Source organism: Misgurnus anguillicaudatus, chromosome 21 (genome assembly GCF_027580225.2).
Source record: "Misgurnus anguillicaudatus chromosome 21, ASM2758022v2, whole genome shotgun sequence".
In the NCBI taxonomy this organism is placed as follows: Eukaryota; Metazoa; Chordata; class Actinopteri; order Cypriniformes; family Cobitidae; genus Misgurnus; species Misgurnus anguillicaudatus.
In genome coordinates this window covers 26,950,648-26,964,106 of record NC_073357.2, presented here as the reverse complement: position 1 = coordinate 26,964,106, position 13,459 = coordinate 26,950,648, and the positions used below count along the sequence as shown (strand labels likewise).

The 13,459-nt window shown below is 35.5% G+C and overlaps 1 protein-coding gene across 3 annotated transcripts in view; it reads right to left on the bottom strand.

The window, feature by feature from the left end:
* Nucleotides 1-13,459, bottom strand: part of poln (polymerase (DNA directed) nu) — a 53,842-nt gene that overhangs the window by 16,060 nt on the left and 24,323 nt on the right. For all 3 annotated transcript variants that reach the window (XM_073859926.1, XM_073859928.1, XM_073859927.1), the window contains 2 exons: nt 6,233-6,290; nt 5,714-5,791 (listed from right to left, as the gene is read on the bottom strand). In XM_073859926.1, the coding sequence (XP_073716027.1) occupies nt 5,714-5,791; nt 6,233-6,290 (136 nt within the window). The remainder of the gene's footprint in view (nt 1-5,713; nt 5,792-6,232; nt 6,291-13,459) is intronic.

The window sequence follows — 13,459 nt, the reverse complement described above, 5'->3', positions numbered from 1 at the left end:
TGTGTGTGTGTGTGTGTGTGTGTGTGTGTGTGTGTGTTGCTTTGACTGCCAGAATGCTGACTCACCCTAACACACACCACACATGCACGCCCACACACTCACAGTAATACTTACACATATACAAATATTGTTTGTGAATTATAATATAAAGACATGTTCTTGATATTTTAGTATATGAATTGATGTGTCAATTAATTTGTGTGTGTGCTTTAAACTGTATTTGTGTGTGACAGAGGCAGAGGAGGCAGCTGATGTGACTGGAGCACTAGCTGAAGTGTAAATGAATCTAATATAAAACACCAGCTTCGGCTGAGTGGTTGAACAGACAATTACGATGGCAATCTTGTTTGTATATATTGCATTTTCTAAATGGCAAATTGCTGAATTAATGTATACTGCTGAACACAACTTGTTATTCTGTGTAAAACACAAGGAAAGGAATTAAGATAAAGTGTGTAGATCTCAGTATGAGTGAGCAGCGTACTGGCAGTGGTGTCATTTAAAGAAAATCCTGTCAAGATTAAACGTGACAGCAAAATTAAAGAGCATTAAAATCAGCCGCATAACTAATACCACTGTCAGATCTTGGACACCTTGAGTATTTACTAATCTGGGTTGGGGCAGTGTGTATCAATCTCGTTTTAACATTTGCTTTGTGGTGCATAAACACTAAAGCACAGCGCTCAACAATAAAGATCAATAAATAACTACTCGTCTTAAATAGGAAAAACGTTGATGTGTTTGGTCACTTCTAACTTTATCTCTAAATGGTACCATTGAATGAATGGGGCTAAGCTAAATGCTATCGAAGCGTCGCAGCGCGCTCCAGCGCTTACGTGCACGCACACAGATGATAGAGGGATGTATCAACAATTCTTAGTTAAGGTAATAACATATTTTAATATTGAAAATGAGTAGACTATTCCTTTAAGTTTTGTGGTAACACAACAGAGATGTTGTGATTCTGCCAATTGACAAATGTTGCCATGATAAGACTATCTAGATGTCATGGATGAGTTTATTTATTACAAGAATAATTTGAGTGTCTTGGAAGCATCAGCTATAAAACAAAATACTATTGTTTTGCATCATATGTTAATCTGTTACAACAAACTAATGTTTTAATCCCTTTCTTCCAAGTAAAACGTAACATTGAGTAAAACTCTTAAGCCTCTATCTTACACCCGGCGCAATGCGCGACGCAAGTGTCTTTTGCTAGTTTTCACCCTGCGCAATTATCATTTTCACGTTTAGCGGCACGTTGTTTAAATAGCAAATGCATTTGCGCCCCCTTTTGCGCCCATGGGCGTTCTGGTCTGAAAACGAGGTGTATTCAGGCGCATTGTTGGCGCGTTGCTATTTTGAGGCTACTAAAATAGACTACGCCATTGACCAACAAAAACCTGGTCTAAAGTCTAAAGTCAATGGCGCATTATGTTTTTGTGATATATAAAGGAACAGTATGTAGGATTGTGGCTAAAACTGGTACTGCAATCACACAACTGGTGGCCAATACACAAAATGACAACATAAACATCAGTTGAGGGCTGCAACTTCACTTTTTAAATGACAATATCCTGGCCAGACCACTGTGGTCAGTGATATAAGTATTTGAAATGAACATGATTTCTTAATGTTTAGTGACATATCAGGGCCATTTTATGATTAATTTATATAAATTTCTTACATACTGTTCCTTTAAAGAGGGCATTAGTAATATGAGCCTATAAACGGGACGACAACGCGGGTTTGCTTATCACACACATGCGCAGCAGCACAAAAACGTTTTTAAATATGAAAGATTAAAGGATTGAATGTAAAAGATTATTATTGAGTCTGAGAAACATTTTTAAGTAATGCTTAAAGAAACTCGTGACGCTGTCCAAGTGCTGAAACGAGCGGAGAGCATTTTGTAAATTCTTTATCTCCTGTTTGTTACAAATAAAGTATTTTTAGAGTACAAACCTTTTCTTACATACTTATAAATTATTTTTTGATAATATTGGATAGCCATACATTTAAAGCAATTTAAAGCCTGCTTTTTTACTTCCATGACTAAAAGAAAATGGTTTTTAAAGGTTTTAATAAAAAATAACAATTTCAATACAAGTGAAAAACAACACAATTATTTAACATTAATCTTAAACTGGGGATCTTCTTCCTCCGCTTAGTTTTTCAGTTTACAAAGTCCGTCATCTAAATAGGGATTAGACATAGCGCCAGCGCAACCTGCTTTTAAAGGGGATGAGAGATGAGACTCTTATTGGTTTATTGCACATTACTCCCAAAATACTCCCATCACTCATTAAAAAAATAGGACCAACCCTTTTCGACCATGCGCTCGGCGCACAAACCATTTTTCCCATCGTTAAATTAGCAAAAGTGGATTCGGACACGCCCATTTAGACGTTGCACTGTGCGCCTTAGACAATGTGCTTAGATCATTAAAATAGTGCCCTTAATGTTATCTGACACACAAAAATATGACTGTAAAATTATACTTGATCATTTTTTGTGGTAGAGTCAAGTGTCATAATGGCCAATAACCCAATAAAACCAAATTAAGTAAACATTTCCAGCATATTGCTACCAGTTGCTAAAAGATTCTGGATGGTTAGTACCCAGCAAGCCAAAACCAAGACTTTAGAGCCAATATAGTCTGGCTATGAGTAACCCACTACTATCCTAAATAACCTTGAATTTGGTTACATGCCATTTTTGCCAAAATAGCTTGGAGATTCCATCATGTAAGCAAAGCCAACAGGTGTTCAAGGTGTTTGCTTTCATTTCTTTTACATGTTCTAAAACTATATGCATATTTACATAAAACACGGCCAAACCAGCTCCATATAAGGGTTTTCTCCAGCGCAGGTCCATTTTAGAACATTTTAGAGCAGTTTGTCACAAGAAAAAGAGCTTGAAAAGAAATCCATGATCATATTTACCATCTGTTCCGTTTTGCTTTGCATTTTTTATTTGGTAGGTTTTGCTGTTGCTGGAGGAAGCCAGTGCTCTCCACCGACCGGAGTAACATTAAAGAAGTATTGGATGCGTTAACAAATATGACATTTAATTAATATGATAGAGTCGCGCATCGGTATCTAAAATAAAACAGAAGATCAAGTGATTGACGTTTAGACTTCTCATTAAATTTACTGTACATGACGTTTACATTAGGCTTTAAACAGACACTTTCATATAGAAATTTAAAAAAATGAAGAAAGAAAGCGTGAAGATTTGTCATTACATGCATCTTCTTTATACGTGTAGAAAAAAAGTAGGCTATTAATGTATAATATAATGTATATAATAATAATAATCTAATAATAATAATAATAATAATAATATAGATCATGTATAATAATATATAATACAGAAAATATTATAATATCAAATATTATCACGTAAATGTTATTTATCAACATTATCATACACATTATAATTATTTCATTATAGTGTATGTGATTATTGCGTACAAGTGGTTTTAGGTTTTCTTGAATTTTTGCATATTTAGAAGACATTTTTGATACGAAAGTTTTTGTTAAATCAAGATTTGTTTGTGAAAACATCCGTACGCACATCTCACACACAAATTTGTGCGTACGCATGCTTAAGGGGGTCGCACATACTCATGCGTATACTCATCAAAAACAATGTGGTCGATTTTTTTAGAACTCTTAAAGGACAAGTTCGCTATTTTACACTTAAAGCCCTGTTTTCAGATTGTTTATGATGGAATAGAATGGTTTTGACTGAAATTTCGACATATGCGGCTGCCCCGAAATTTTCGGGTGTTTGTTGTTTCACCTCCCACCTCTACAATGGGTGTATAGGTGCACTTGAACAATCCTTCCTAAAATGCATTAAACTTTTGTTTACAAAGACGTGAAACTCACCGAGTGGTCAGGGGTGTTCACTGATGTGCTCACACAAAAATCGCGTTAAAAGATGCTTTCCAACAGGTGTTTTAGCATTCGTTGTTAACTTGTGGACCTATTTTTTCAAACGCCTCACACCCGTATATTCTTCCGTTGAGAGCTTGAATAATAGACACTCCAGCCCAGTTGGTGGCGATAATCCACCTTTGTCAATTGCAAGAATACAAAGTTCCCGGCCCGGAGTAATACTGTACCTCAATGGAGTTGGACAAAACTAAGATAAAACCTGTTGGAATGCGTCTTTTGCAGCGATTTTTGTGTGAGCATATCAGTGAACACCCCTGACCACTCGGTGAGTTTCAGGTCTTTGTAAATGAAAGTTTAATGCATTTTAGGAAGGATTGTTCCTATGCACCTATAGAGCCATTATAGAGGTGGAAGGTGATACAAGAAACACCCGAAAATTCTCGGGGCAGCATCATATGTCCAAATTTCAGTCAAAACCGTTCTAATTCATCATAAACAATCTGAAAACAGGGCTTTAAGTGTAAAATACCGAACTTGTCCTTCAAACCTGTATTTTGCAAAAAAAGGTCACGGTTTTAGTATTATAAATTATGTTTTGTATTAATATTATTTCTGCAGAACCGTGCATGTTGCATTTTATTTTTGTATATTTCTAAGGTTGGTTAATTTGATGACTAAGCACTGAATGGCAGTAGATCAATTAAATGTGTGTGATCTTTGTGCAAATATAGTCCCATATTGACTTATCATAAAAAAGAGGCTCTAAACATAGATGTACAAAATCAATATCTTATTCTCAGATACCAGAATGATTTGTTTCCCTTTTCACACACATGCACACAGGCTTCTAGCATGACTGATGACTACATATCCAATCCATATGTGACCAATACATTTTGAATTCATGACTAGATACCCATTTCATCAATTCACCATAATAAAGACACATAAAAGCCACAACCTGGTTTTATCTGACACAGACCCAAAAAAGGCACACTGAAAATCTCAGGGAGAAAATAAACTCATGCCTACTCAGAACCGTAGGCTAGCAGTTGTGGGTGATTTGAAGCCTGTGTTTTGTTGCCATTACCCTCTTCACCCCAGAATTGACTTTCTCTGCTCATTATAGCTTCCATAACAAAAGAAAGTGGCAAAAATATCTGCGTGCTTCTATCTAGTGCTCATGAAGAGGCAGAAGGGCTTCCAGGAAACTATATTTCCTCATAGCAGGTATTGACTGGTAGAGCTATTAAGAAAGAAGCTGCAAAGCCTTGTGGGAATGATGGTTTTAGTTACAAAACTGTTTCAGGCAGCAGTGTATAAACGCATGGATGGAGCGAAGCATTGTGAGGTTATGTGAGGAGAGATGAAAATAGGGGAACGTTTGCTTGTACTACAGAGGCCACTAGACAAGCAGTGAACGAACGATGACTTTGTCCTCATTCTAGCCTCTCTCTCTGTTCCCTTTCTGGAAACAGCAGGATGCAAGGCTTGATTGGATGTGACAAGGTCACCGCAGGGACGGGAACTCACACTGTTCCTCATATACACACAGACACCAAATGTGCATAAACCAGCAAACATAGAATGAAAAAGTACTCTAGAGGATTAACAAATATCAAATCAATTAAGTGAACGGTATTTACTCTCCACTAACTCATATACACACGTGCTGACTTTGCTGTCATGCCAGGGGATACGATTGTTGCCCAGGGTGCACCATCAATGCTGTGACACTATTATCTAACACACACATGTATATAAAAGGAGTGGTATGTATTTTAGAAACTCTCAAGCTGCTGACCCACCTGCAGATAGGAAAGTCCAGCCCTCTCGTGGAATGAACATGGCACGTGGGTGAACAGTCACTACTTCAGAGTCCTTTCCTATATACTCAAACAAATTACAATCAATATTCCCATACGTCTTACATATCACTTTTTTAATGTTTATATTATTAATCAATTAAAAGAAATGTAATGAGTCACTGATGAGTGTTGGGAGGGTCCGTATTATAAAAAACACCGAGAAACAGAGCGGATAAGAAAGATGACGGTGCCAAAAATTAGGATGGTGAAAGCAAAAAGATGAATAGGGTTCTTTTATAGAAGACGAAGAGCGTGCTAATTTTAACAAGCGGACTGAAAGACAGAAAATGAAGTAGGGGTAAATGAGGTGGTGTTAATGTGTTATGGGTTACAAGGATCATGTACAATACTCTGCTGTATTTAAAACATGAAAATTTTTGATGAATTTTCCAAATGTAGTTATGTATCTTACACATCTGAGCTTTATCACAATGTAAAATCCTTGAAGATGTACATTACCGTGGACATACTGCTTCTTCAAAATCTGCAGTGGCTGCTTGGGTAGAGCTTGAAAATTCTGCAGGAAGGGAAAACAGAGTTATTTTTATAACACCTGTAACCATCTGTTTCATTATCACTGAAAACCACGGTGTTTATTGTGTTTAAACACCAAGAGATTAACAAATATGCAGCCATAAAAAAACATTGATGATTGCCTAGAGCAGTAATTCTTAAAGTGTGGTCCGCCAAACTCCCCCAGTGGTCTGCCAAAAGATGATCTAACCTATGCAAGTGTTTATACAATCATCACTTATTTAAGTCGATTTTTAATGCACTTGCGAAACTGTGATATCAGTTCTTGCCATTCTGTTTTAATAATGTAAAAATGGATTGGTGGCTAAACCAAAGAGAACTCAAAAGAAAAGATCAAGCGTCAACTGAAAGCAGCTAAAATCCACAGATCTCTTAGTTTTGTAATGTACTAGTTTTTGTTTCATGTGTAAAATCCATGTAATTTCAGTGATTTTTTTTGTATTTTATTGTTACCATAGTTACAACCATAGACTTCATATACCCACCACCTCAGTTTTAAACTAGTGGCTCTTAAGTTGGACCTAGGCTGTTATAGTATGTTTAATTGCAGTTTTTTTCACATGTGCAGTTTGTTGTTCAAATTAAGCTGCAACTCATTTCACATTTACTTTTTCTAATGAAATAAAATTCATACTGTATAATAATTTCTGAACATAGCATTGCATTTGTGTTTAAAAAATTAGTTTTTTTCTTGAAACAGTTGCATATTAAACTTAAATTTAGCTTATCCTTCATATTTGGTTGTTTTTTGGGGGCGTGTTAGAGTGGGATTCTGTTAGGTGGTCCTCAGAAAAAAATTGGAAGATAAAGTGGTCCTTGGGCTGAAAAAGTTTAAGAAACACTGGCCTAGAGCAAAACGATCAACAGTCACATTTTTCTTCTGGGGGAAAAGCCTTTTCATATATCATATATGATCATATATAATTTTATCAGAAAAGTAAATGCAAAGTAAGAGTATCAAAATAAGAAGCATACAGTTACAAACATCTCTTCATGTACTATTTTGCACATGATTTCAAATGACATCATACAAACCAATTTTGTTGTTTTTTCCCCACATTTAAAGGAGCCATGGCACAAGACTTTTTTAAGATGTCAAATAAATCTTTGATGTCCCCAGAGAACATGTGTGAAGTTTTAGCTCAAAATACCCCACAGATAATTTATTATAGAATGTTAAAATTGCCACTTTGTAGGTGTGTGCCGTTTTGGGTGTGTCCTTTTAAATGCAAATGAGCAGTTTGTTGCAATTGAAACTCAATTGTGCTGTGAATTATTTTCTCTCTCTCCTTTTCTCTGCACTAAATGGCAGTGCTGTGATTGGATAGTGCAGATTAAGGGGCGGTATTATTATAATAAGAGCTCCTTATGACATCATAAGTAGAGCCAAATTTCAACAACCTATTTTCTCATGTGCTTGCAGAGAATGGTTCACCAAAACTAAGTTACTGGGTTGATCTTTTTCACATTTTCTAGGTTGATAGAAACACTGGGGAAGCACCCAATCATAGCACTTAAACATGGAAATAGTCAGATTTTCGTGCCATGGCCCCTTTTAAGGGGAACATTTTCATTACCGCAACGTGCCCATGACTGTATTTGGGTTCTTTGACATGGAAATATTTATAATTAAAAAATCTGAAAAATAAAAAGCTTCAGCGCATGTTATACTATATACATTTACAGTAAAGAAACATGTGGTATTATTTGGTGATCATTGGTAAATGTAGAAACAATAATAAGGAATATAAATGTGTCCAAGACCACTTTTCTCATCCTGCGCAAAAATTTTCAATCATCGTTTAAGCCCTCAAGGAACTAACATTTAAAATAATTGTTGGAAGGGACATAATTGACTTTGACACTCAAGATGGCTACCAGGTAAGCAGCTCTTATTTTTTCTCTCCAGATAAAAAAGTTGATATTTTGTTTGTCATAGTACCTAGACAACTTTTTAGTTATCATTACCGAAACATGAGTTTGTAAATGCATATATTTAATGTAATATCATGTTGCGGTAATGATAATTTTTGATAATCATAAACAAAACAATTTAAATAATTCTATAGGAAATATTTTTTAAATCCTCTAAAAATAATCGTTATAGTAAGTTCAGACCTTAATCTTATATGTGCAAAAAAATTGGCTTCAAGGGCTTTTTAAAAAGTCTAATGCTGGACACTTTCTCATATTTTGTGATATATATGTGTGTGGGTGTGTGTGTAAACATGTATGACTTCCTCTTAGTTTAAATGGGAAGTTATTTGTATTAGGAATTGAATGTATTTGCAGTGTTATGTGAAAAGGGAATGTTTAAAATGCTTCATCTATCATCTTGAAATATAATTGCTGGTTTTTACCTTTCAATGTTCTAACAACTGGTGCTACAGCGAGCGATCATAGGTCAGCTTTCTTACTCTCTGAGGATTAGTAAGCCCTTGTCTACATCTATATAAGTTAAAATTGTAACCTTTAAACTTTTTTAAGACCAGCATTATGTTGCCGTTTTACCATGCCTGTAGCTAATATCAACTGCTCTTAAGATTATTTTGTGTGGTAAATCAGTTGTCTGGATATGATAAGTGCTGCTATAGTCTGGGAGAGAGCAAGAGCTTTTAATAGCAACTGAGGCTCTCTGCTTTTGTTTAAGTAGCTCTATTGATTTTCAGCAATATAACACCAAGGGAGAGAGAGGAAAGAGAGTTACTGCAAAAGAAAGAGAGTCCTATATTATTATTATTACATGCCTCAGAATCTGTAGTGAAATAATTTTGTATAGCGCCAGCTAGTTTTATGTCTTTCTTCACAAATAATATTTTCACAAACTATTATTTCATGTATAATAGTGTAATGTAAAATAATTTAGATAATAAACACTCAGCCAATCATTATCGCAAAATAAACACCAGCAGATTCTATATTGCCCCTTACTTATAAAACATATTATTAGGGATGCACCGATATGGAAATTTGGGCCGATACCGATAACTCTTTATATTTGGGGGGCGATAACCGATATATATATATATAGGCCGATAAATATTCATATTATTTTCACAATGAAAAACTCCCAGACCGCGGACATATTGTCTTTGCGTTAGACTGGCATACTCTTCTTAAGCCCGCAACACGTGTCATCTTCGTGCTATGTCACAGAAAGCACCAATCAAAACTACACATGGCCAGCAATGAGCAAGTGAGGTGGTTCAATAAACCAAAATAATCCATAATTTATCGGCTTTCATTTATTGGCCTAATTTTGCTATCAGACCGATAATATTAAAAATAAGATGTTATCGGCTGATAACGATATGTCGGCTGATATATCGTGCATCCCTACATATTACTATATTTTTCTATTCTATATTTAACGCTTTTAGCTTCAGCCTAAATGTATTTTAGATAATTCAATTGAAGTAACTTACTTGCCCATAATGAAGCACATTGAACAATAATGAAATACTGAGGGGGCTGTATCAACTCAAAGTCAGGAGAAAAAGATTAAAGACAAGAAGAGAACAGAGACTGAGTAGAGGTGATAGAGATGGAAGAGAGCGAGAGATGGAGGAGTGGTGTAGTATTGATCGGAGAATCAGGGTGGACTCAGCGCTTCGCTCTGACACTAATCCAGCTTAATCTGGACAGAAAATACTGCTCACCACGCTTTTCTCACACAAACACACACAAGGGCACATTTACCCTTATACACACACACACAGCACTTTAATGTACGCACTTGTGAGAGCTGGGCTGGCCATGCACTCTCTACACACATTCTCATATCTGTGGCAGGTGATTTTACTAAACTAGTGGAATTCAGAGTAAAGCACACACCGCTGCCCATTCACGACTCAACAGATCAATAATTCAATATACAGAAAAACAGCCTAAAAAAAGAACACAGCAGGGAGAGGGGACACATAAAAAGTAAAAATGGAAAGGTCATAAATCAGCAACAATGTCTTGTGTATCTCAATATTTTCGAGCATTTTTATGTTTGCATCTCCTTCTTAGCTGGCTCATATGAAATCTGCAAAATACCCATTATTTTAAATAGCTTGGAATTGATTTACACATTGTATGATGTGTTGGACTGGAGGGAAAGTACTCTTACTGGTAGCCATAATCAAATTTAGCAAACCATTTAATTGAATAGTAGTTGAACACAAAGTTAAAATGAAAAAGCTGTCAATTACATGGGGAAGAGAAAAATGATGACGAAATTGACATTTTAGCAGATAAATTCTTGCATTAAAACAGGGTTATTATTACAGTTAACTAATGCTTTTAAAAACATGCCTGTTCATTGAAATTAGATAAAATATAGGCCAAAAAGTAGTTAAATAAATAAAACGACAACATTTTTACAGAAGCTCACAGCACAATTAAGAAAAATAGACTTAAATTAACATGATTAAAATTTAAAAATGAAAGTCCATAAAAAATATATAGGGCGGTCAAAAGATTAATCACGATTAATCGCATACAAAATAAAAGTTTGTGTTTGTATAATATGTGTGTGTACTGCGTGTAACTATTTTATATATATAAATACACACACATGGATGCATGTATTTTAGAAACATGTACATGTATATATATTTTGATATAATTGAGATGTATATGAATTGATATATATATGAATTTTCTTCTTAAATGTAAATAGGTGTGTGTGTGTGTGTGTGTGTGTGTGTGTGTGTGTGTGTGTGTGTGTGTGTATTCATATATACATAATAATTACACACACAAATATATTATGCAAACACAAACTTTTATTTTGTATGTGATTAATCGTGATTAATCTTTTGACAGTGCTAAAATTATAATAAAACTAAACTAACAACTATAATAATAACTCAAATGTACGTTTTTGATTATGTTAGCCTTAAACTAGTGCACTCCGTTAAATTGAGACAATTAGTATTTACACTGTAAAAAATACTTTGCTGCCTTAAACATTTTTGTTGAATCAACTCTGATCTACAAGTCATTTCAACTTACTTTTATTTATCTTGACTAGAGATGAGTTGTTATAACTACAGTTGACTTTTCTCAACTATATTTTATACGTTGTGACAACTCATCTCTGTTGACATGACTTCTAAATCTGAGTTGATTTAACAAAAAATTTTAAGGCAGCAAAGTATTTTTTACAGTGTAAGTATTTAAAGGAATATTCCATTTTCTTAAAAGAAAAATCCAGATAATTTACTCACCACCATGTCATCCAAAATGTTGATGTCTTTCTTTGTTCAGTCGAGAAGAAATTATGTTTTTTGAGAAAAACATTGCAGGATTTTTCTCATTTTAATGGACTTTAATAGAGCCCAACATTTAATACATAACTCAACACTTAACAGTTTTTTTCAATGGAGTTTCAAAGGACTATTAACAATCCCAAACGAGGCATAAGGGTCTTATCTAGCAAAACAATTGTCATTTTTGACAAGAAAAATAACAAATATACACTTTTAAAGCACAACTTCTCCTCTAGATCCGATCCAGCCCGACCCTATCTAAATGCGTAGTGACGTAGGGAGGTCACGTGTTACATATATAAAACACACATTTGTGGACCATTGTAAACAATAAACTGACACAAAAACATTAATTAGTATCAGTTGACATACAACAACGTAGGAACGGTCCTCTTTCAACACACTTGTAAACACTGGGGCGGAGTTTCGCGTTCGTCCTCTGTGACCTCTTGACGTCATGACGTATTGCGTGGGGTCACGCTGGTGCATCACGACCGGATCTACATGACGAGAAGTTGTGCTTTAAAAGTGTATATTTGTTATTTTTATTGTCAAAAATGACAATCATTTTGCTAGATAAGACCCTTATGCCTCGTTTGGGATTGTTTATAGGCCTTTGAAACTCCGTTGAAAAAAACTGTTAAGTGTTGAGTTAAGTATTAAATGTTGGGCTCTATTAAAGTCCATTAAAATTAGAAAAATGGTGCAATGTTTTCCTCAAAAAACATAATTTCTTCTCGACTGAACAAAGAAAGACATCAACATTTTGGATGACATGGTGGTGAGTAAATTATCTGGATTTTTCTTTTAAGAAAATTGACTATTTCTTTAATAAGTATTTAAAACAACAGTCTCTCACTTCCACCAATACGAACCAACGATTGCTATGACATCATTCTGCACTTAAGTTTCTCACCAGATTCCAGGCTGTAACATAAACTAAAGGTTATGGCTATTTTAAAAGATAAAGGGGCCACCCAATATGTCCTGGCCTAACTTCCTGATTCAAAAGAAATTGTGTTATTGCATCGAACAAAGCTGAGCATTTAAAGGTACTTCAGTGGATCTTTAATACACAAGAGATGTTTAGAAATTTGTGAATGACAGAGTTTTCTATTGCTTTGTTTATGGATGTGTGAATGTAGACTGGTTGATTCATGATGTCACATCTGCTTGCTTAGCTCTTCTAACAGGTATTACTAGGGGTGTGATGCTAAAAGTCGCAGCACCAGGGAGCAACATAACCAACATTAGATACAATACGCAATCTGAGCAACCAGCAGAGTATACCGCAATACACACAAAGCCTTAATAATGCAATAAACCCACCCACTGCTATTCCATGTTTGCATAGGACATCCCTTTATTTTTATTCTCAGTCTCTATCACATTATAAGTGTTGGCAATTCAGGAGAGTTGCCAGGGTGACAGAAGGCTGGTCTCCACCCTGCAGGCGTCTCCCCTCCCGAGCATATGCTGCACCAGTATCACACACACACATATATGGACACTTAGCAGGACATGTGCACTCTCTCTCTCTCTCTCTCTCGCCCGCATGCATACACACATTAAAAGTGGTAGTAAACGTCTATCACTCAACCCAAATGCTCAAAGCCACAACACCCAAACACGCATATACACCTAGGTGCGTGCATGCAAACACATTCTTATCTGGCATCTGTTTAGACAGTCTTCACATCCATCCTCAGTTTTTCATCTCTGTTGTTTTTCTGTGTCAATCATCTCTATAGCTTTGACATAGTACACTGCAACACACTGTGCAACAGTTCCAGTGTGGGCTTAGTAATGAAGTTGCTCATCTTGCCTATACAGATGACAGGGCAGAAAACCCAGCTTGGGTCAGATCCTTAGGTTACTGCTGACACACACACAC